Source organism: Anomaloglossus baeobatrachus, chromosome 10, assembly GCF_048569485.1.
Source record: "Anomaloglossus baeobatrachus isolate aAnoBae1 chromosome 10, aAnoBae1.hap1, whole genome shotgun sequence".
NCBI classification, from domain to species: domain Eukaryota; kingdom Metazoa; phylum Chordata; class Amphibia; order Anura; family Aromobatidae; genus Anomaloglossus; species Anomaloglossus baeobatrachus.
In genome coordinates, this window is record NC_134362.1 from 19305458 (window position 1) to 19328471 (window position 23014).

Here is a 23014-nt window from a genome sequence, read left to right on the forward strand (position 1 = left end):
AACTGTCATTGACTGATCGTGGCACTGGAAACCATCAGTAAACTGCCACTGACTGATCGTGGCACTGGAAACCATCAGTAAACTGCTATTGACTGATCTTTGCACTGGAAACCATCGGTAAACTGCCATTGACTGATTGTGGCACTGGAAACCATCGGTAAACTGCCATTGACTGATCTTTGCACTGGAAACCGTCAGTAAACTGCCTTTGACTGATCTTGGCATTGGAAACCGTCGGTAAACTGCCTTTGACTGATTGTGGCACTGATACTTTGCAAGGCTGGTGTCCTGGGTTCAAATCCCACCAAATTTTTATGTTGCGGGCCCCGATGGGGACAGTGATGATGATAGATATTCTGAATTGGACAAACTTGCAAATAATTGCACAAAGTGGAACGATACATGACAAAGGGGCAGAAATTTTTGACTCTTTCATCACGAAGCTTCACTTTTTTCTTCTTCGTAAAATGACTCATGCGTGGGCCGTTTATAGAATTGCATTGTGTTTTCGAGAAACAACATCTCACCGAGGGGTTAATGTAGTCAACCTGTGACTAAGGGAAGTAATGAACAAAGACTGAAGTGACATTTTGAAGTTCTGCAAAGAAAAAAAAAATTGTCAGATGCGACATACACGGATCAGCCGCCCCTGGAAATGCACGCAGACCGCGAGAGGAGCCATCGCTCGGGTGGTGCAGGCGGTTATTCGAAAACCTGCGTTCTAGAAGGATGATGTTCGTGTGTGATACCTAAGATTAGTGCATCAGCCTCCGATATCTTCTGCAAAGGTCAAAACCGTCTCACAAAAAAGGGGAAGAAATCGGCTGATAAACGTTGTGGGTTTTTTTTTTTTTTTCTGTTAAGGTTAATTTGCCACAAATAATCGCCCAATCAGATTGCGGCCCCCATTTTTTTTTTCAGTAGGGTAATCCCTATGTATTCGGTACATGGGCACTATAGAGTTTGTCCCGCTACTGGAGACCCCCTTGTATTACATAGTACGCCGAAGGACTTATCTTGACCATAAAGCATCGATTTTTTTTTTTTTTTTTTTTTTTTTTTTTTTTTTTTTTTCTGGGGACGACTGCGCCTACTGACTACACAAGGATTGATTGTGGTCTGCTTCCATGGATGCCTAGAAGGTGCAGCTACAACACACTAGGAAGATATTTAGTGAAGATTTTATTTCACAAAGTTCCTTAACTTTTTTTCTATTCTAGGAGTATTGGAGAAATAGATTAGCAAATTGCCGTGACAGTATTCTATCTTTTTATGGGGTTGGTTTTTTTTTGGGGGGGGGGGGGATTGTTTACATGTTCTTAAAGAGGACCAACCACCAGGATTTTCATATATAAACTAAAGCCAGTGCTATACTGGCACTATCGTGCTGAGTCTATACATACCTTTAGTTGTGAGATCGGATGTATAGTTTCTGAAATACAGGCAAGTAAAGTTTGTGAAATGCACTGTTATTTGATTGATAGGTGCAACGTAATATCTAATATGTGGGTCGGGTTTTGCTAATTATCCCCACCCCTGTGTGCTGCCTGTCCTTCCTCCCCTGTTATAAGAGACAAGGGGAGGAAGGACAAGCAGCAGACAGGGGTGGGAATAACTTTCAAAACCCGACCCTCCTATTACATATTCTGTAGCTGCTATCAATCAAATAACAGTGCATTTCACAAACTTTACTTGCCTGTATTTCAGAAACTATACATCCGATCTCAAAATTAAAGGTATGTATAGCATCAGCGTGATGGCACCAGTACAGCACTGACTTTAGTTTATATAGGAACATCCTGGTGGTTTGTCCTCTCTAAGGCTGCTTGAACTGTCGTCTGGCTTTTGGGAACTTTTGCACACACCTCAGCCGCTGCAGAAGGCCATTCGCCTTCATTGATAAGATTATCATTATCTTCATGACATTTATATGATATTTTCTTCTTTTCGCAGTTTCTTTTTGTCTATCCTCCACTCCCGTGCCTCCCTTCCACCACAGAAGCGGCCACGTCTGGCATCCATCCTCCTGCCCGCATGACTGGGAGTCAGACCCTGCTGCCGTACTTCACGGTGCAGTTGAACAAGATGGGGTCATTCCGGCGCCCTCGGCCTCGCTTCATGAGCTCCCCGGCGCTCAGCGACTTGCCGCGCTTTTATGCCGGCCGACCGACCGTGCAGCTGAACTCCAGCGCGATGTGGAACAGGTACAGCGACACATAATAGTAATGAGATATCTACGTGGATCGGGTGACGACCAATATGGCTGCTATTCCAGCTTTCTCAAACTCCTGAATAACAAGCTAGTTACTCAGAAGTACATCCATTATTTCTATATTACTCCATATGATTCTGAGGCACCTCAATGGGAGCAGTAATGGTGCCAATAATGGCTGTCATCCAAGATCAGATATCATTAACAAATGCTAGAATGAACCTAAATGTTTAAATGTGCATTTAGCCAGTAAAGTGATTGAATCTTATATACTAGTGTATTCTCATTCCGATACCTGGTCCCGTGTTTTTATATTTAGGACGCTAAATCTGAGATTTAATCCTACAGTTAATCCTATACCTGACCTCAAAAGAGCTTCCTTTCCTCTTTTTATTTAAGATTAGTCTATAAAACAGCGAAGGTTTTCTGTCACGTAGCCTCAAAGGGAGAGAGGAAGAACAGAACAGCGAGACTCAGACCCCGGGTAATAAGGGGCTCAAAGACCTCTCTGCCCCATAAGAAGACACCAATATGATAAATAGCACAATATAGGCTGCAGGAATCATGGTGATGAGATGACTCTGTGTTTCAGGGCGGACGCCCCCCCCCTTCCCCTCTGTGTTGCAGGGAGCGGACGGGCCCCCCCCCCCTCTGTGTTGCAGGGAGCGGACGGGCCCCCCCCCTCTGTGTTGCAGGGAGCGGACGGGCCCCCCCCCCTCTGTGTTGCAGGGAGCGGACGGGCCCCCCCCCCTCTGTGTTGCAGGGAGCGGACGGGCCCCCCCCCTCTGTGTTGCAGGGAGCGGACGGGCCCCCCCCTCTGTGTTGCAGGGAGCGGATCGGGGCCCCCCCTCTGTGTTGCAGGGAGCGGATGGGCCCCCCCCCCTCTGTGTTGCAGGGAGCGGATGGCCCCCCCCCCCTCCTGTGTTTGCAGGGCAGACGGGCCCCCCCCTCCTGTGTTTGCAGGGCGGACGGGCCCCCCCCCTCCTGTGTTTGCAGGGCGGACGGGCCCCCCCCTCCTGTGTTTGCAGGGCGGACGGGCCCCCCCTCCTGTGTTTGCAGGGCAGACGGGCCCCCCCCTCCTGTGTTTGCAGGGCAGACGGGCCCCCCCCCTCCTGTGTTTGCAGGGCAGACGGGCCCCCCCCCTCCTGTGTTTGCAGGGCGGACGGGCCCCCCCTCCTGTGTTTTCAGGGCGGACGGCCCCGACTGCCCCCTCTGTGCAGGGTGGAGGCTAATCTTTGCTGGTGACCCCCTTTTACTTTCTGCTTCTATAGTATGTACACCATTGCTTCCTAAATTAATGAGGAAATCAAGGGATCTAATTCCAAAAATGTTGCAATGCAGGTTTAGCCTCCAAATCCTACACATGATTGGGTTCATTGCCCTATTGGCCATTTTCCCTGAATTTTCTTTGTAGCATTTATTTTTGGAAACTCAACCCGACCTCATATAACTTCTTTAAAGGGGTTGTTAGGTTAAAAAACTTAATTTCAACTACTTACTTTGGGTAGTTAAAGGAAGGTCCTATATTCAGTACCCTTATCAGCTAAAGAGGGCAAAAAAAGGGATATTCTCTCGCTCTGGAGATTTTGACAAGTCCATGAATTGGTTAGGCAACCTCAGTGGAAACTGCAATCCTTAATTTCACCTGTGTAGGGAAATGTAACACCTATAGTAATGGATTGCAGCTGATCGAAGCTCATTGGTTTGCAATTACTAGACCCGCCCATGAGGAGCTATTTATAAAAAAAAAAGCTTCTTTTTCAGAATCATAAACACCCCATTTTGTGTTTTTTGTTTTAATTGGATGGGGGGGGTGATAATCCGATAGGTCAGGGATAGTACGTTTTCTGCATGTTGTTAGTTGTTTCTTATGCATGTCACAACATTCGTGCCACTCAGCTGTTCTGGGACAGATGTCACATACTGAATATTTAGTGGTTTCCTTCCTCAGTGTGCAGAACGCCGTCATCAATGTGTTCAAAGGAGGAGGCCTGCAAGCGAACGAGCTCTACTCCCTGAACGAGAACATCAGGTACGGAGCAGAGGGCACAGCTGCAAGATACAAGGTCACCGCACACCCCCGACCACAATATCACACGTCCGACATTTCTCACACCCATCTGCTGCATTATCGCTATCCTCACACTGAACAGTTAGGCTCACGCACACACACTAGGTTTTAATATCTTTATCACACACCTTACACAGCACTGAACATTTACCATAAATATGTAATTTTTTTTACCCGTTGTAAACGCCGCTGTTCTCCTGAATCCGGCGATGTTTTTCCTATGTTCCTGCTCCTCCATTCCTGATATATGGCCTCTGCTTCCCTGTATGTAAAGCTAGTCTTTTTACAAGTACCGTACTTTTCATTTTATAAGACGCACCTCAAATTTAGAGAGATAAAAGGGGGGAAAAATGGCGTCCGTGTTATAATCCGGTGCTGTCTTACCATATGGGGGCGATGGTAGCAATGATGGCGCGCAGTCAGGGGCGGTGGTGGAGCAGGGCGATGCTGCGGGCGGTGCAGCAGGTGTTCCAGATGCTCGCTGCGAGCACTGTGAGGCAGTAGGAGCATCCAGAAGCTTCCGGCGGTGCGGGCTTCAATGAAACGGCGCCCAGAGTTGGCGTATGCACAGCTGGAGCTTTCGACTCAATGACAAGGCAAGATCTCATCTGCACATGCGCCACCTCCGGGTGCTGTTTTCCTTAGGTCCGCTGCAGGGAGTCAATGGGCCATAGGTGGCGTGTGTGCAGATGAGCTACATCTGCACACGCCCTGACTCCAGGCACCGTTACTTGAAGCCCGCACCGCTGACCTTTTCAGATTAGCGGCCCCTGCCTCACCACCCAGCACAGCCCGCCGCCTGCAGCCCAGCGTCCACGGCCCGCAGCATCTCCATTGCCTCCTGTGACCCCTCTCCACCATCCCTGGTAAGCTACATTCGGATTATAATACGCACCCCTCATTTTCCTCCCAAATGTTTGGGAGGAAAAGTGTGTCTTAGGCTATGTGCGCACGTTGCGTACAGTTCACTGCAGAAATTTCTGCAGCGATCTGAAGAGCACATGTGCGCTTTAAATCGCTGCAGAAATGTCTGTAGTGAGCGCCGATTCCATGCGCTCTGCCTGCAGCTCCTGCCATAGACAGAGCAGGAGCTGCCGGCAAAGCGCACGGAAGAAGTGACATGTCACTTCTTTTTACGCAGCGCTTCGGCAGTAGCCGAAGCGCTGCGCTCTTAAACGCCACGTGCGCACGGCCCCTGCACAATCTCCATAGACTGTGCAGGGGACGCAGGACGCATGCAGTTACGCTGCGCTACAAAGCGCAGCGTAACTGCATGTATTTACGCAACGTGCGCACATAGCCTTATAATCCGAAAAATACGGTACTTGTGGTCAACAACTCTTGTTTGTGATTGTTTTTCTTTTGAACCACACCTACTTGGCTAAAAATATTAAATGTACACACACAGGGATTAGAACATTATATCTCCAGAACAGAGAGGCGAAGGAAAAAAAGAAAAATAACGCCAGATTCAGCAGAACAGCAGCATTTACTCCAAATCTTAAAAAATCATATTTTGCTAAGTGACAATTCCTCTTTAAATGACACCTGCTAAAAAAAACAAAAACTTTTTTTTATTTCAGGTTGATTTTTTTTTTTTTTTTTTATTTTACTTTTTTTTTACCTCCTATAAATGGATCCTATAAAATAATTATCCATCATTAGCAACTTGTTGATGGTTTCCAGTTTTCCTGGTCCAAAACGGAGTTAAAATAAATAAAGTAAAAGCAGATCTGTCAGTTCTTACATGTGCAGATTATATGGCCAGTGAGAGTAAATGGGGGGCCCTAAGGCCTTGCCAATACAAACACTTGTGGGCTACCCCTAATGTCATTGTAGAGCAAAAAAATCTAATTTTTTTTTTTTTTTTTTAATTTATTTTTTTTTTTAGCTATGTGCATTGTGGCTATCCTGCCTATCCCTTTTCCCAACTCTGATCTTCAGTGTAAATTAAAATAGCATCACAGATTATATTTGCACATGAATAATGATTTTTTTTTTCCAGGTAGATATACTAATTATTTTTAGAAGGCGCCTAACATTTTGTTGCACAAGAAGGTCTCGCTTTACAGCACGGCATCGCGGACACCATTTTTTTTCCAGCATTTTTGCTGAATATTTTTTTCTAATATTAACATTTACAGTTTCAGCATCATTCCGGTATACAAAGTTGCTGTTTGCAAAGTATCTTAAGTTTTGCTATGACTGTCCGGTCGTATTGATGAGTGAATCTGAAAGTAGTGGGGAAAGTGTTAATGAACCAAAAGATGGAAAGTGTAAAAGTAAAGCAAAGTTAAAAAAAAAAAAAAAAAAAAAGTAGTATACCTCCCAAAAACTGAACAAAAACCCATTCGCTCTGAGGCCAGCAGAAATTAAGACTAATCGAAAGAGATCAGGCTTCAAATTTCTATAAGGGTTGCAAATTCTTTTGCTCTCATCGTAATAGTATTTGGGGGCCTTTATTGGGCTTAAGTAATCCCCCCCCCCCCCCCAATCTCTAGATTCTCAATTAGACCCTTCACGCTCCATGCCGTTTACATCCGTCATGGTTGCGTGTGCGTGTGGAATAAATTTAGGAGTTGAGCCTGCTCCATACAGGGCAGGTGCTGGCTGCATAATACAGCCAGCATCTGCACCCTGTGGGGTAACTTGAAACTCCAATATAAAAGCTCCAATGGGGCCCCCAATTTTAGAAGTCTTTAATAGTAATGGGCTTTTCAGATTGACCAAAGTTTTTTTTGGGCCTCCAGGGCCCAGGTGTGATTGCAGCCCCTGCACCTATTATAGATACCTGCGGTCCGAATCTAACATCAGTGATCAGAGCTAGCCCCGGTCCTTGCTGTCTAACTTCTTTGAAGCCACCATCAATCATTTACAGTGATGGCAGGTCCCTTTAGGGTCTATGTGCCCACAGTGCTTTTTTTTTCAGCACCAAAAAAGATGCTGTTTTATGTGCTTCCTTGCATGCTTCTTTTCATGCTTCTTTTCGTGCTTTCATGCTTCTTTTCGTGCTTCTTTTCGGGATTTGCTTCATTTCATGCTTATTTTCGGGCTTTCATGCTTCTTTTCATGCTTTCAAGCTTCTCTTCATGCTTATTTTCGGGCTTTCATGCTTTTCAGGTTTTCATGCTTCTTTTCATGCTTCTTTTCGTGCTTTCAAGCTTCTTTTCATGCTTCTTTTCGGGATTTGCTTCATTTCATGCTTTTTTTTCGGGCTTTCATGTTTCTTTTCATGCTTCTTTTCGGGATTTGCTTCATTTCATGCTTTTTTTCCGGGCTTTCATGCTTCTTTTCGAGCTTTCATGCTTCTTTTCGTGCTTCTTTTCATCCTTCTTTTCGTGTTTTTTTTTTTTTTTTGTTTTTTTTTTTTTTTTTTTGAGCTTTCATGCATTTTTTTTTTTTTTTTTCTTCATGCTTTTCATTCTTCTTATGTATTGAGATAGGGGAAAAAAGCAGAAACAATTGACATGTTGCTTGTTTTTTCAGCAACAAAAAAAGCAAGGAAAAAAGAAGCAGCGTGGGCACAGCACGTTACGATTCTCATAGACTTTGCTGGGATGCATTTTCTTTGCTTTTTTTTTCGGATAAAGAAAGCATGAAAAAAATCCTGCGGGCACAAGTCTTTGCCCTGCAGTGTCATTGCAAGATGCTGATGGCTTGTCATGGCAGTTCGGGTCTTGCCAAAGTCTTCCACCCTGTTGCTGCCATCTTGGTACTCCTTCTCCTGTTCTTCATTGGATACAATAATCAGTAATATATACTGCAATAATGAAATATATACAAGTAATCAAATGATTACAAGTTCCAGTCCCCTAGAGGAGACTGAAAAATAAAAAAGCAATATAAGAAAAATAGCTTTTATAAATGTGAAAAAATAAACATTCTGTAAAATTCTGATCTATCAATGTAAGAAATTATTTAACACCGTAAATGGTGTTAAAAAAAAAAAAAAACCCCAAAAACAAACAAAAAAACAAACAATAAGAGTTGCTCAACCGCACCTAAAAATGCAATTAAAAGCGAACAGTGATCAAAACATCATGTGAACCCCAACATTTATGGTTAATTACTACAGCTCAGGACAAAAAAAAAAAGTTCCATCAACAGAAAATAAAAACATTAAAAAACTCAATGTAACCAATTTTTTTTTTATATTAGTTCAGAATGGGACCATTCACTTTTATCACAAAAAGACCAGTCCTCGTACGGCTATGTAGACGGAAAAATAAATGATAGTTTTGTCTCTTGGGGGAGACACATTAAAAGCGCAAAAACGAAAAATGGTGGCATCCTTAAAAAGTTATGGTGGCATCCTTAAAAAGTTAGCGTGTCTGGCCCTTTAATTCTTTAGGATGTCTCCGCAGATTGCACTAGTATTTCACATTCTCCGCTCAGCCCAGCATTTGGGGGGAAAAATCTGGACTTGTCTAAACGGGTTCAATCATCCTCAGACTCTGGGCCGAGGAAGATTATTTACGGCCGACAGAATGTGAATGTAAAGCCCCGAGCCCAATGCACCTGTCACCACCACTTAAAGTGCTATGCTCCGATCCCCCTTATATTAGAATTAATCGGTTCTAATTGGACAGCCTTATATACACGGGAGTCTCAGGTAAAAGAAAAGCTGCATCAAGAAGGAAAAAAAAAACCCCAAAACTTGTTGCCAATAGCAACCAATTTGTAACTACTTGGTAAAACGAAATGGAATCTTGTTGCCCATAGCAACCGATCAATACCCTCTTAGAAAATACGAAGACTGTTTGCTAAATTGCTAAGGATTTCTTTCTTTTAATTAGAAATCTGGTTGTCGATAGCAACCAAACATGACATCTGATTTAGTAGTTACCAAATCGGTTGCTATGGGTAACAAGATTTCATCTTGATATAAGTAGTTACTGATTGGTTTCTATGGACATTCCAAAAAGGTAGGTAGATAGGTTCCACAAAGAAAAGGGCAGAAATCTGATTGCTATGCAGAATCTTTTGCCTATAGTAACCAATCAATAACTACTTAGCAACCAAATTTGATTTAATATTTAAGTAATTACTGATTAGTTGCTATGGACATTAAGGTTCCCCAAAAGTACGAGTAGATATCTAGATGGTATGGGAAATCTTGTTGGCCATAGCAACCGATCAGTAACTACTTAAAAAAATATGAGATGACATCTGGTTGCTAAGTAGTTACTGATTGGTTGCTATGGCCAACAAGATTTCCCATACCATCTAGATATCTACTCGTACTTTTAGGGAACCTTAATGTCCATAGCAACTAATCAGTAATTACTTAAATATTCAAATTTGGTTGCTAAGTAGTTACTGATTGGTTACTATGGGCAACAAGATTCTGCGTAGCATTTAGATTTTTGCTATTTTTCTTTGGTTGCTATGGGCATTAAGCTTCCCAAAAATACAAGTAAAAATCTAGATGCTGTGGCAAAATCTTGTTGGCCATACCCACCAATCCCTTATTACTTAGCAACCAGATGTCCTCTCACACTTTTTAAGTTGTTCTTTATTGATTGCTATCGAAAATAATAATCTCCATAGCAACCAGATTGAATCTCTAACTGATCGATTGCTATGGGCATTAAGGTTCCCCAAAAGTACGAGCAGAAATCTAGATGCTATGGGGAACCTTGTTGGCCGTAGCAACCGATCAGTAACTACTTAGCAACCAGACATCATCTCATATTTAAGTTGTTCTTAATTGGTTGCTATGGACAATATTCCCCTTAGCAACCAGATTGAATCTCTTATTTTGGATGGGAGATTTTGTTGCCCATATAGCAACCGATCAGTAACTACTAGACAAGAAGATCACTAGATTTTCAGAGATCCATTAGATAATGGACTATCCACATGTAATAAACCGTGTACATCACTTATATAGAGTATATGTTGCCGTACAGTCTCATATACAAACTAAGGCAGAATTTTGCAATTAACGTTTTCCTGGCCCAAATTACATATTTTTTGTTAAAAGGGACACTGCTGCAATTTTTTTTCCTGTGGTCGGATCTGGTGCTGGGTTTCTCTGCAAAAGGAAGAGATAACAAGCGAGGACGGAGCGAAGCACAATGGAGTCTTTGTTTCCTTTCTCTGAAAAAAAGCAGAAAAGCAAAGATGGCATCAGACGGCACCAGCTCTGACCCAGACGGGGCAAATCATCGGTTTTATTAAAGGGACATAGGACCCGTAGGCCACTCCTGTCTTTCTAGGGTGTGTCCTGGTCTGGAGGACCCGACCTGTCCATACATTATATAGTCAGCTGGTGTAATGCTTCGTTTCTCCAGTGGGGGTGCTGCAGAGGAATGGAATACCTGCAGCAACAGATTGCAGATCCTGTGATCAGCTAAAAATCGGGAGACCCCTTTAACAAAATGTGGTAAACACATAGCTCCCAATCGTCGCGGTTTTGAGGTCTCAGTCCCGCTGTCCCGGCAGTCAGGGCTTTTGTCCCGCCTTCCTCGGCTCCGTAGCTCCTCCTCCTCTGGGGCGGGGCCACATATCTCTGCCCGCATTAATTAAATGAACAATTCTCCCCTCGACTCACGGAAACCCCTTGTCCGTAGTGAGCAGCTCTATTGCCCAGACTGAGAGTGGTAGGAGGATTTGGTAATCTTGACCTGTAGTGCTGTAACCCAGAACAAGAATATACTGGTACATAGAGGTACACTGCCATATACAGATGTACCTCTATGTCCCTGTATTCTAGATGTAACGAAAAAGTCAGATTTTTTTTTCCATTCCTATAAAATGAGAAACAATTACAAAAAGTTATTTATTTATTTTTATTTAAATTTCCCTCCCACGGGACTCAAACCAACCACCTTCAAATATTTCAGCAGGAGCTAAATCTGCTGATGTCACAGGGAGAATTTTGTAATCTTGAAGCTGCATTGCAGCCTCCGGCTCCACAGGCTGATTATACTGGTGCATAGAGATACATTGTACAGAGCGGTGTATTTCTAGGTCTCTGTATTCTAGCTGGAGAGTAAAAGAGAATTTTTTTTTTTTTTTTTTATTCCTATAAAATTACTAAAAAATAAAATAAAAAAAAATAAAAACATTTTAATGCACTTTTTAATAAACAGGCATCACAAATTGTAACGAGCCACATAACATATTATTTATGAGGATCGGTAAATGGCGTAAAAACATGGTGTGATTTGATTATTTTGCTCTCTTAAATCCATAAAAAGTCATAAAAACATAACACTAAGGCCGTGTTCACATGCAGCCTAAATGCTGCAGGTTTTTTTTTTCTGCACGTTTTTTCCAGGTGTGTGCAAAAGTAAAGCAATAACAAACTTCTGATTATTGCGTGTTTGCAGCATTTTTTTTTTTGTTATACGTGTTCCTCCTTATTTGATGTGTTTTTGGGGCAGATGAAAATCTAGGTTTTTAATGATTTTTTTTAAATACTACAGAATTATTATTTATTTTTTTTTTTTTCCTTCAGGCTCCACATAGAAGCCTCTGGAGGGGGAAAAAAAAAGACCAAAACTGCACAGCTCAGCTGGGAATTCATGAAATTGATCCACTTTGCTTGGACATTTAAACCATGTTCACATGTAGTGTAAATGTTGCGGGGTTTTTTTTTCTGCCTTTTTTTTTTGCACAAATTCTGCTGCGTTTTATCACCAAGTGGATGTGATAAAAACTTCATCTACTGTGCGTCTGAAGATGCCGCTGGACTCTACTGTTTTTTGGTGCTTTTTTTTTTTTTTTTTTTTTTTTTTCACCTTTTGAAGGCTTCAATGTGGAATCTTAAAAAAAGAAAAAACACATGAAAAAATCTGCAGTTACTTTTTGAAGTGCAGACTCAAAGTTTTTTTTTTCTTCTGCTTCATAAACACATAAAATAAAGGGGGGTGGGAATCCATAAAAAATGCAAGGAGGATTTTATTGTGTAGTTTGGTGCCGATCCTGCAAAAAAACCCCACAGTATTTCTGCCATGTGTGAACACGGCCTTACAGACGCAAAAAAGCAACATGGCGTATAGTGAAGCTTCATAAATATGAGAGTTCTGGCTGCTATGACAATGAATGAACAGTCCGGGGCATCTGCTGATTGTCCCTCATTGCCAAATGGGTGTGGCTAGGGGCGTGGTCAAAATTAGCACACTGCATCGTTTGTCCTTCCAAAGTTGCAATGTTTGGGTAAACTGCATTAAATGACCCCCATTTCTTTATTTTTTTTTTTTTTTTTTCTAGAAATTTACTAAAGAGTGAACTTGGCTCGTTCATCACGGATTACTTCCAGGTAAGTCATGTGGAGACCTGCCGGGGTTAACCCCGTAATCGCCCGTCTCACCGCAGCAGATGAATCACACCGAAACGTTGTTGTGTGTCTCGCTTTTCATTGCTACTCTCTTAAAGGGGCAGTAAACCTAAAGTCCTCACTTTGTAGGAAGGCGGCCTGTATAGAGGCGATGTCTGACAACTTTCATCTATAAGAGATAATATAGCGATTACGGAGGAAGGGATTTTCAATTTCGGATAACACTGCCAACTAAAAATGGCTGATAACAGGGAGCAGTAGATAGACGACTACAGTACATAAAAAAAAAAAAGATTTCTTCTTTAGTTGCTTCTTTATCTGAAACAGCGCCACTCATACCCAAGGGCTATTGAGGTATTGCAGCTCCTCCTTATTTACATCAATGGGACGGGGTGATACAATATGCGGCCCATGAAGCCGTTTCTGGGGTAAAAAAGTAGAATATTTTCTTTAGAATTCTATAAATCCCCAATAAGAAGGACTTGTAGTTCTCCTTCCTGCTGCATCATCTTATAGGTTTGGTTCAAAATCTGCCTCAAACTGAAGGTGAAGGGATATGTCCAGTCTTAAAGAGGATCTGTAAAAAAAAAATAAGTGCAATCATTATTAAATAGATCTCACACCTGATGAGGCTGGTGTACTTACTCTGAAAATCCATATCAGTATAACTGTGCAATCCGAATATTAAAATGAGCATTTTATGAGTCCAGCTAAAGCGTGAGCGAGGTCATGAGTCCAATGTATTCAGGCTCCGCCCATTCAGCATGACTGACAGCTGCAGCTTGTAGTGAGCAATGTGAGAGCAGCAGATCAGGGGGCATGTCAGGAGCTGCAAATCAGGCCAGGTGGGCCGAGGTACGTTTTTCATAAACTATGAAATTATTAGTTTGGACAGTTTTGGTTGAAGTAAAACCAAATATGATTGTTAGAGGTGTTATCAGTCATTGCACAGGAGGAGGAGGAGGTGAGCTGTGATATCGCCTATTGTGGATACTGTTATCTACTGTATATTAAGGTGTTATCAGTCATTGTACAGGAGAAGGTGAGCTGTGATATCACCTATTGTGGATACTGTTATCTACTGTATATAGGTGTTATCAGTCATTGTACAGGAGGAGGAGGTGAGCTGTGACATCACCTATTGTGAATGGTGGATCGTGCTATCTACTGTATATAGAGGTATTATCAGTCATTGTACAGGAGGTGAGTTGTGATATCACCTATTGTGGATACTGTTATCTACTGTATATAGGTGTTATCAGTCATTGTACAGGAGGAGGAGGTGAGCTGTGACATCACCTATTGTGAATGGTGGATCATGCTATCTACTGTATATAGAGGTATTATCAGTCATTGTACAGGAGGTGAGTTGTGATATCACCTATTGTGAATGGTGGATCCTGTTATCTACTGTGTATAGAGGTGTTATGAGTCATTGTAATCCTGCCTCTAATGATAATGAGTCTACTGAAAACTCTTCCTAAAAGGACGTCTGTGGCCACTTTGAAAATGGCAAGATTATTCATTTTGAATATAGGAAATAATAATAATAAAAAAAAAAAACATTTAACACAAAAACCTGACTTAAGCGATGGGTGATTATCTGCGGAGCCCTTCCCTTTCAGCCCAGCAGGTCACTGCGCTTGTCCTACTTTAGTCGTGACTACTCGGGTCATTTCTCTGTGGAAGATGAAACTACTCTTTTTGTGTTTGTAGAATCGGCTGCTCTCGAAGGGTTTGGCCTTCATGGAGGAGAAAGTCAAGATGTACGAAGGTGAGAGACGCCGGCACCTGTGGAGAGCGGGCGCTGGGTGACGGGTGCACGGACATTCGCAGCGCTTTACCACATTGGTCCTGCGGGGCAGAGTAGGTGTCAATGTGCAATAACTGCCCATGTCACACATCACTGGGCAGAGATAAGGAAATGCAACCAAAATGTAACACACTGATTTTATATATAGTGCAGCGCCAGTATATAGTGCAGTGCCAGTATATAGTGCAGTGCGGCACCAATATATAGGGCAGCGCCAGTATATAGTGCAGTGCGGCACCAATATATAGTGCAGCGCCAGTATATAGTGCAGCGCCAGTATATAGTGCAGTGCGGCACCAATATATAGTGCAGTGCGGCACCAACATATAGTGCAGTGCGGCACCAATATATAGGGCAGCGCCAGTATATAGTGCAGTGCCAGTATATAGTGCAGTGCGGCACCAATATATAGTGCAGCGCCAGTATATAGTGCAGTGCGGCACCAATATATAGGGCAGCGCCAGTATATAGTGCAGCGCCAGTATATAGTGCAGCGCCAGTATATAGTGCAGTGCGGCACCAACATATAGTGCAGCGCCAGTATATAGTGCAGTGCCAGTATATAGTGCAGTGCGGCACCAATATATAGTGCGGCGCCAGTATATAGTGCAGTGCCAGTATATAGTGCAGTGCGGCACCAATATATAGTGCGGCGCCAGTATATAGTGCAGTGCGGCGCCAGTATATAGTGCAGCGCCTGTATATAGTGTGGCGCCAATATATAGTGCAGTGCAGCGCCAGTATATAGTGCAGTGCGGCACCAATATATAGTGCAGCGCCAGTATATAGTGCAGTGCGGCACCAATATATAGTGCAGTGCCAGTATATAGTGCAGTGCGGCACCAATATATAGTGCGGCGCCAGTATATAGTGCAGTGCGGCACCAATATATAGTGATGCGCCAGTATATAGTGCAGTGCGGCACCAATATATAGTGATGCGCCAGTATATAGTGCAGTGCGGTGCCAGTATATAGTGCAGTGCCAGTATATAGTGCAGTGCCAGTATATAGTGCAGTGCCAGTATATAGTGCAGCGCCAGTATATAGTGCAGCGCGGCGCCAGTATATAGTGTAGCGCCAGTATATAGTGCAGTGCGGCACCAATATATATAGTGCAGCGCCAGTATATAGTGCAGTGCGGCGCCAGTATATAGTGCAGCGCCAGTATATAGTGCAGCGCCAGTATATAGTGCGGCGCCAGTATATAGTGCAGTGCGGCACCAATATATAGTGTAGCGCCAGTATATAGTGCAGTGCGGCGCCAGTATATAGTGCAGCGCCAGTATATAGTGCAGTGCGGCACCAATATATATAGTGCAGCGCCAGTATATAGTGCAGCGCCAGTATTTAGTGCAGTGCGGCACCAATATATAGTGCAGCGCTAGTATATAGTGAATGCAAAGGTTGGATCCGTCATCCATTCATATATTCCTCTGCAGGTGAAAACCGCGTCTTGATTCTTTCGGAATTGTGGGATCATTTCTTCACGGAAATCCTGCCAACACTCCAGGCGATCTTTTATCCTGTCCAGGTATTTCTCCCCCATGTCTGTACAGTGTCTGCCCTTATCATATAACCTATGTTACTGATAGAATTAAAGGAACTAAACACCTTCAAGGACTTTAAATAGATTAATTTTGGCTTCAATATTTTTTGCAGTTGGGCATCATTAAACATTTTGTACTGTTTTTTGGCTTTTCCATTCTCTTTGCCCCCCTCTGCAATGCTGGCTGCAGAATGCGTTATTTGAGAATCCGTCAGTGAGCGCACTCTGATAGGGAGTTTAACCTTTTTTTTATCATCTTCATTGTGCTCTTTTATGGCCACAGACCGGTCACACTCGGATAAGTGGATGCCCGGCTTACTACACAACACAGAGGTTACAACAGGGATGAAAAGGGAGAGGAAGGCCCTGACATTAGGGAGCGAGGGCCAGGGTACCTTCTGACACCTGTGTCTGAACCCTGAGCTCCATTAACATCCCTATACGGATCCTTCCTCTCGTCACCGTCACATGCCTAGTCCCTACTGTCCTTCCACACACCCTGTATAGTGCCAAGACCGGTGAGTGCACTAGACATCACCATTACTGTAATAAAACACAGGGCAAGGAAAACAGACAGGGGGACATAGACAAAAGGATATGCACCAACTGCTGCAGCCAAACACCAGGGCTGCAGGACACTGGCTGCAGCAGTGAAATTGCTGATCTCTAGTCTCCTGCAGCCCTGGTGTTTGGCTAGAAATCAGCAATTTCACTGCTGCAGCCAGTGTCCTGCAGCCCTGGTGTTTGGCTGCAGCAATGAAGTTGCTGATCTTTAGTCTCCTGCAGCCCTGGTGTTTTGCTGTAGTAGTGAAAGTGCTGATATCTTGTCTCCTGCAGCCCTGGTGTTTAGAGATCAGCAATTTCACTGCTGTAAACACCAGGGCTGCAGGAGACAAGATATCAGCACCTTCACTACTACAGCAAAACACCAGGGCTGCAGGATACTAGAGATCAGCAACTTCACTGCTGCAGCCTAACACCAGGACTATAAGTGACAAGCTTTCAAGAGATTCCACAGATTTCCCCCTTCAATGGTGGTCAATTCAGAATAGGATGCAAATCTATAACCGGCATCAGGTAATGGGACATGTGAGTATTTAAAGGGAATGACTTACTTTTTAAAGATCAGTTCACACCTTACCTCCAGCCATTTCCACCTTGCCTTCATTGCTTTTCCCCATGTATGAATGTGTGGGTTATTAATTAATATTTAATCTTATTCTTCCTCTAATGAATTAATGATTAGCAGCAGCAACTTAAAAATATTCGCAATGCCCCAATGTAAGTGCATGATAAAAAATTCCTTTAGGGTATATTCTCGCGGTGCGGGGAGAAAATCACTGCTGGTTTCCAGCTTTGGATTTTAGTTCTGCACACGTGGTTTTTTATGTGCCTGACTGCGGATTTCACTCTTTGAAGTGCAGATCATCTTTGATTTTGTCTTCAATATCTGAAATGTGCGTCACCTCTACTCCCCCACTAGTAAATGTGATGCCCCCAGAGGGAGCGGATCGGTGCTCAGGTTTTTCTCTGTGTTGCAGGGCCAGGAGCTGACCATCCGGCAGATCGCTCTTCTCGGCTTCAGGGACTCTGTTCTATTAAAGGTGAACCTGGACTCAGCGCTGCCAATAATGAAGCCGCCATTCCCACCCCCCATCCTGCAGATGCTGCTGGTCCTTCAGGTGGGAAGAGCCGCATATTGTATGTGATTTATCTGCTGATTTCTGTATACAGCACTTTGTGTCAATGGAGGGAATGGAAGATTTAACCTACCCCAGCATCTGCAGGTTACACCAGTAGGTGACTTCACCACCAACATCTCACGAAAAGTAACCATGAAAAAAAGAGTCTACATGGCTAGTTATCACCCAGTCCTGGCGTGCAATGTAAATTGTGTAATCCAGTACTATACTCCAGAGCTGCACTCACTATTCTGCTGGTGCAGTCACTGTGTACATACATTACTAATCCTGAGTTACCTCCTGTATTATACTCCAGAGCTGCACTCACTATTCTGCTGGTGCAGTCACTGTGTACATACATTACTAATCCTGAGTTACCTCCTGTATTATACTCCAGAGCTGCACTCACTATTCTGCTGGTGCAGTCACTGTGTACATACATTACTAATCCTGAGTTACCTCCTGTATTATACTGCAGAGCTGCACTCACTATTCTGCTGGTGGAGTGACTGCATACATACATTACATTACTGATCCTGTACTGATCCCGAGTTACCTCCTGCATTATACTCCAGAGCTGCACTCACTATTCTGCTGGTGCAATCACTGTGCACATACATTATATTACTGATCCTGAGTTACCTCCTGTATTATACTCCAGAGCTGCACTCACTATTCTGCTGGTGCAGTCATTGTGTACATACATTACATTACTGATCCTGAGTTACATGTTGTATTATACTCCAGAGCTGCATTCACTATTCTGCTTTTTTTTTTTTTCATTTTTAAGGAGATTTTCATGGTGACAAAAGAATATGTAAATTTCTTTGTTATAGTTATTTTATTTTGACCATTTTTAATTTTTTTTTTTTTTACGTATCTCATGGTCTCCTGCTCGAGGGGCGATCAGTGTGTGAAGGACGTGTTGTATTGTCCTCTAGCGCCAGCACAGGAATAATGAAATAGTGCAGGTGCCTATGGAGGTCTTCCGGCCGCCGGTGTCCTCCATGGACCTGCCGGGTCCTCCAGGGTAGAGGTGCTCTTGATTACCTTGTTCTGGCAGTTTCCGGAGAGGTCGCTCACTAATAGGGTTAAACATTGTGCGGAGGATCCCGGGATAAGCTCAGCTTTAGCTGGAGGATTGCAGCCGTGACCCAGTGACCTGATCAGCCATTCTCTATTTTTAGGGACGTGCTTGGTTACCCATTAACGCTGTGTAAAGCCGCCACCGCAGGATTGTTTGATTATCTGGGTCATGTAATTACGTTGCTCTATTTTTTTTTTTTTTTTTTTTTTTTTAATTTTTTTTTTCTTTCTTAATATTTTATTTTATTTATAGAATTTGACACAAAGGCTGTAAGACGCCCGAACGAATGAACGTGACAATAGAAAATAAGGGCAAAGCGGAAAGAAAAGACAGAATAGCGGTATAGATCCCGATGGCGGAGCCTCATAAATAAGGCATGAGCGCGGTCTGTCCTGCACGGCCCGGAGGCTGAGAGAGGAATTATTGTCTTTTAGTATTATATTATTTAAAGGGGACCTGTCCGGATCGCTAGAGCAGCTCTATACACCGAGTAGTGGCCATTTTTGGTAGTGCAGTTAATTAAGGCTGAGCTGCAGTACTGAGAACGGCCACTACACGGTGTATGGAGCGCTTTAATTCTGGCACTATGTGCATCCGATGGCCACAAGACCTGATAACAGCTGATCAGAGGGAGCCGAGAAGGCAGCTCCTTCCTTGCGACCACCACTCCTATAGACGGTGAATGGAGTGGTACTGAGCGTGTGCAACTACCCCTCCTATAGACGGTGAATGGAGCGGTACTGAGTGTGTGTGACCACCACTCCTATAGACGGTGAATGGAGCGGTACTGAGTGTGTGTGACCACCACTCCTATAGACGGTGAATGGAGCGGTAGTGAGCGTGTGTGACCACCACTCCTATAGACGGTGAATGGAGTGGTACTGAGCGTGTGCAACTACCCCTCCTATAGACGTTGAATGGAGCGGTACTGAGTGTGTGACCACCACTCCTATAGACGGTGAATGGAGCGGTAGTGAGCGTGTGTGACCACCACTCTTGATGTTGACTGGAGCAATACTGAACATGTGTGACCCTCATTCCTATAGATTGAGACTGGAGCAGTACTGAGCATGTGCAACCACTACTCCTGTAGGCAGTGACTGGTGCGGTACTGAGCATGTGTGATCATCACTCCTATAGACAGTGAATGGAGCGGTATTTAGCGTGCGAGACCACCACTCCTATAGATAGTGACTTTAGCGGTACTGAATGACGCGGGCGGAGGAGGGGACGCCGCTGCGCTCGCTAACGCTTGGGTCCGGCGCTGCTGCTGCTCGGTGGCTCGAGCGGTGGGCCGGATCCGGGGACTCGAGCGGCGCTCCTCGCCCGTGAGTGAAAGGGGTGGTTGGTTTGGGGGATTTAGTCCGTGACGCCACTCACGGGTTGTGGTGAAGATGGGCACCACCGCTGCTGGCGACGGGGATCCCGGGAGCGATGGTAGGGAGCAGCTGGGATGTTATTTTCCCCCTCCGTGGGTAGGGGTTGGTGGTCCCGGGGCCCGGTGATGTGATGGGGCTGCAGGGCCGGTGAGGTGCAGGGTTGCAGGGACAGCGCGGCGCAGTGCCGGATGGCACGGGTGTACTCACTCAGCAAATGAGGCACAAAGTCTCCGGTAAACCAAACGGCTGGATGGACGGGTCCCGCAGCCGGCTGCAGTCTCTCCCCGGACAGGTGATGGCGGCTGTCTCTCCCTGCACCTTAGTGTTCTTGTTTGACTACTGTGGCTTCCCAGTGGTAGTCCGCTCCCTGGTTTATGAGTGCCGGAGGAGCCCGTTTGCCCGCAGGCGCTGGTCCTTGGGCCTCTAGCCTTAGGCGGTAGCTGTATACCCTCACGGTGCGGACTGTTGCCTTCACTCGGGACTTTTGCTGTTGAGAAACCCCTGGGGTTCCAGTCACATTCGGATTTGACTGTTATCGGCGGCTCCAAGCCTGGTCGGGGTCCGATGGCCCTACCTGTGTGTGCTGGCTTCACTTCGCTCCCTGGTCGGTACCGGCGGGCCAACGCCTGACCCCGGTCCTACGGTTTCGCGTTGCTCCACCACTCCTGCAGACGGCCACCATAGTCTGCCAACCTTGCTGTCAGTGCCTGGGCTCCAACCCAGACACCCAAGTGTTTACTCCTCTCACTTCCACCTCCAAACTAAACTGACTCTTTTCCCGCCTCCAGGCCTGTGAACTCCTCGGTGGGTGGGGCCAACCGCCTTGGCCCCGCCCCCACCTGGTGCGGACATCAAACACTGGAGGGAGGCAACAAGGGTTTTGTGTTTGACTAATGTTGCTGTTCTAGGGGTGGGAGTGTGTGTGTGTGTGTTATCTGTGACGACCTGGCTAGTCCAGGGCGCCACACTGAACATGTACAACCACCACTCCTATAGACTGTGAATGGAGCGGTAGTGAGCGTGTGCGACCACCACTCCTATAGACAGTGAATGGGGCAATACTGAGCGTGTGCGACCACCACTCCTATAGACTGTGAATGGAACGGTACTGAGCGTGTGCGACCACCACTCCTATAGACAGTAAATGTGGCAATACTGAGCGTGTGTGACCATCACTCCTATAGACTGTGAATGGAACGGTACTGAGCGTGTGCGACCACCACTCCTATAGACAGTGAATGGAGCAGTCTCCGCACATGCTCGCTACATCTCTATTCACATTGGACTTTGGGATGCCCCGTTCTTGTGATCAGTAGAGGTCCTAGTTGTAGGCCCCCAGGGATCGTGCATTTATACCTATCCTTGGAATAGGTGATGATGTTTATGGGACAAATCCATACATTTTTCCACCCTCTGTAAGTGCGGATGGAACCATTCTTACCCTGGCAGAGCTGTAACTGTTCTTGGGACCCCAGAGCCAAATCTGTATCAGTTGCCCATTCCTGACTACTCTGGGCCTACTACTGTAAGTTGGTATCTTCTTAGGAGGAATTAGGCTTCCTCGGAGACCATCTATGGAGATCCCTGGACGGGATGAGACCGTGTTCTCATTAGCGGCCATATTGTAGGGTTCAGGATGGTAATGTGTTATGTTGTTCTTTTCAGGGTATCCACGAGCCGTCGGGACCCAGTGATTCATACCTGAAGCTGGAAGAGTTGGTTAAAATGGTGGTATCTCCATATCTGGCGGCGTACGGGGACCGGAGCTACTGCCATACGAGTGCTCCCTGTCTACTGGGTAAGATCCCCTCTTCTATCAGTTGGACATGACCCACTAACAATCATATAGAATGACGATCTGTTGTGGTGGCATCACGGTGGACCTCAGATGCCTTAAATCTATGGTCTCCAACCTTCAGCTGCTGAAAAACTACAAGTCCCAACATGCACTGACGGCTATGGGCTGAAATCCCCTGCAAACCATGGCAGCTCTCAGCCTCTTAACAGAGGTTCAAGGGGTCTGAGGAAATTAAAGGGGATTTCTCATGAATGGATGTCCATGACTTGGTCGGGTGGACCTCCTCCATAAGCTACGGTGTAGAGGGCTCCCGATATGGCAGATCCAAGCCATTCCTTCGTGAATTGTCCACTATTCAGGGGAACAGCCGCCACATTTCTGGCCAGACCATTGTAACCGCCATGATGGAGAGCTGACCACATAAAGGCAGAAAACTCCGTCCTGGAGCCGTAGAAAGCGCTGCCTGTGTGATCAGAATAACCTCCGGCCATGTGCAGTGTTCTCAGCCTCCAGAGTGTGGGAAGAAAGCCGGCGCAGTCTGCGTAATTAACCCCGTTTGCAGCCTGACGTGTTTATGTTGCAGTGTAATCGCTAATCCAAAGCAATTAAAAGGCAAACATTAGTCAAATATTAATTCCAGACTCCAAATCGCCCTCACGTCAGCGGGATTCCATAGAAGTGTATGGGATAATGAGAAGGTAAGGACAATTCCACCTTTACATGGAAATCCTTTACATCAGCTCCTCAATTCGGCTGTCACCTGTATTGTCCAGAAATAGAATATATCTCCCATAGAGAGGTACGGGCACTCTACTGTGTGATTTCTTGTTTTTGGTCACAGCCTTTAATCTATTCATGGACTGATTCTTAGTTCCATCCTGTATTATACTCCAGAGCTGCACTCACTATTCTGCAGCTGCAGTCACTTTGTACATACAGGAGGTAACTCAGGATCAGTAATGTATTATACTCCAGAGCTGCACTCACTATTCTGCTGGTGCAGTCACTGTGTACATACATTACACAACTGATCCTGAGTTGCCTCCTGTATTATACTCCAGAGCTGCACTCACTGTGTACATACATTACATTACTGATCCTGAGTTACCCCCTGTATTATACTCCAGAGCTGCACTCA

At 44.8% G+C, this 23014-nt stretch overlaps 1 protein-coding gene across 1 annotated transcript in view; it reads left to right on the forward strand.

The window, feature by feature from the left end:
• PRR5L (proline rich 5 like) overlaps window positions 1-23014 on the forward strand; it is a 38214-nt gene that overhangs the window by 10690 nt on the left and 4510 nt on the right. The window contains exons 2-8 of the mRNA XM_075326959.1: window positions 1954-2204; window positions 4164-4244; window positions 12504-12552; window positions 14287-14344; window positions 15824-15915; window positions 17472-17612; window positions 21744-21876. Of these exons, the coding sequence (XP_075183074.1) occupies window positions 2035-2204; window positions 4164-4244; window positions 12504-12552; window positions 14287-14344; window positions 15824-15915; window positions 17472-17612; window positions 21744-21876 (724 nt within the window). The 5' untranslated portion in view covers window positions 1954-2034. The remainder of the gene's footprint in view (window positions 1-1953; window positions 2205-4163; window positions 4245-12503; window positions 12553-14286; window positions 14345-15823; window positions 15916-17471; window positions 17613-21743; window positions 21877-23014) is intronic.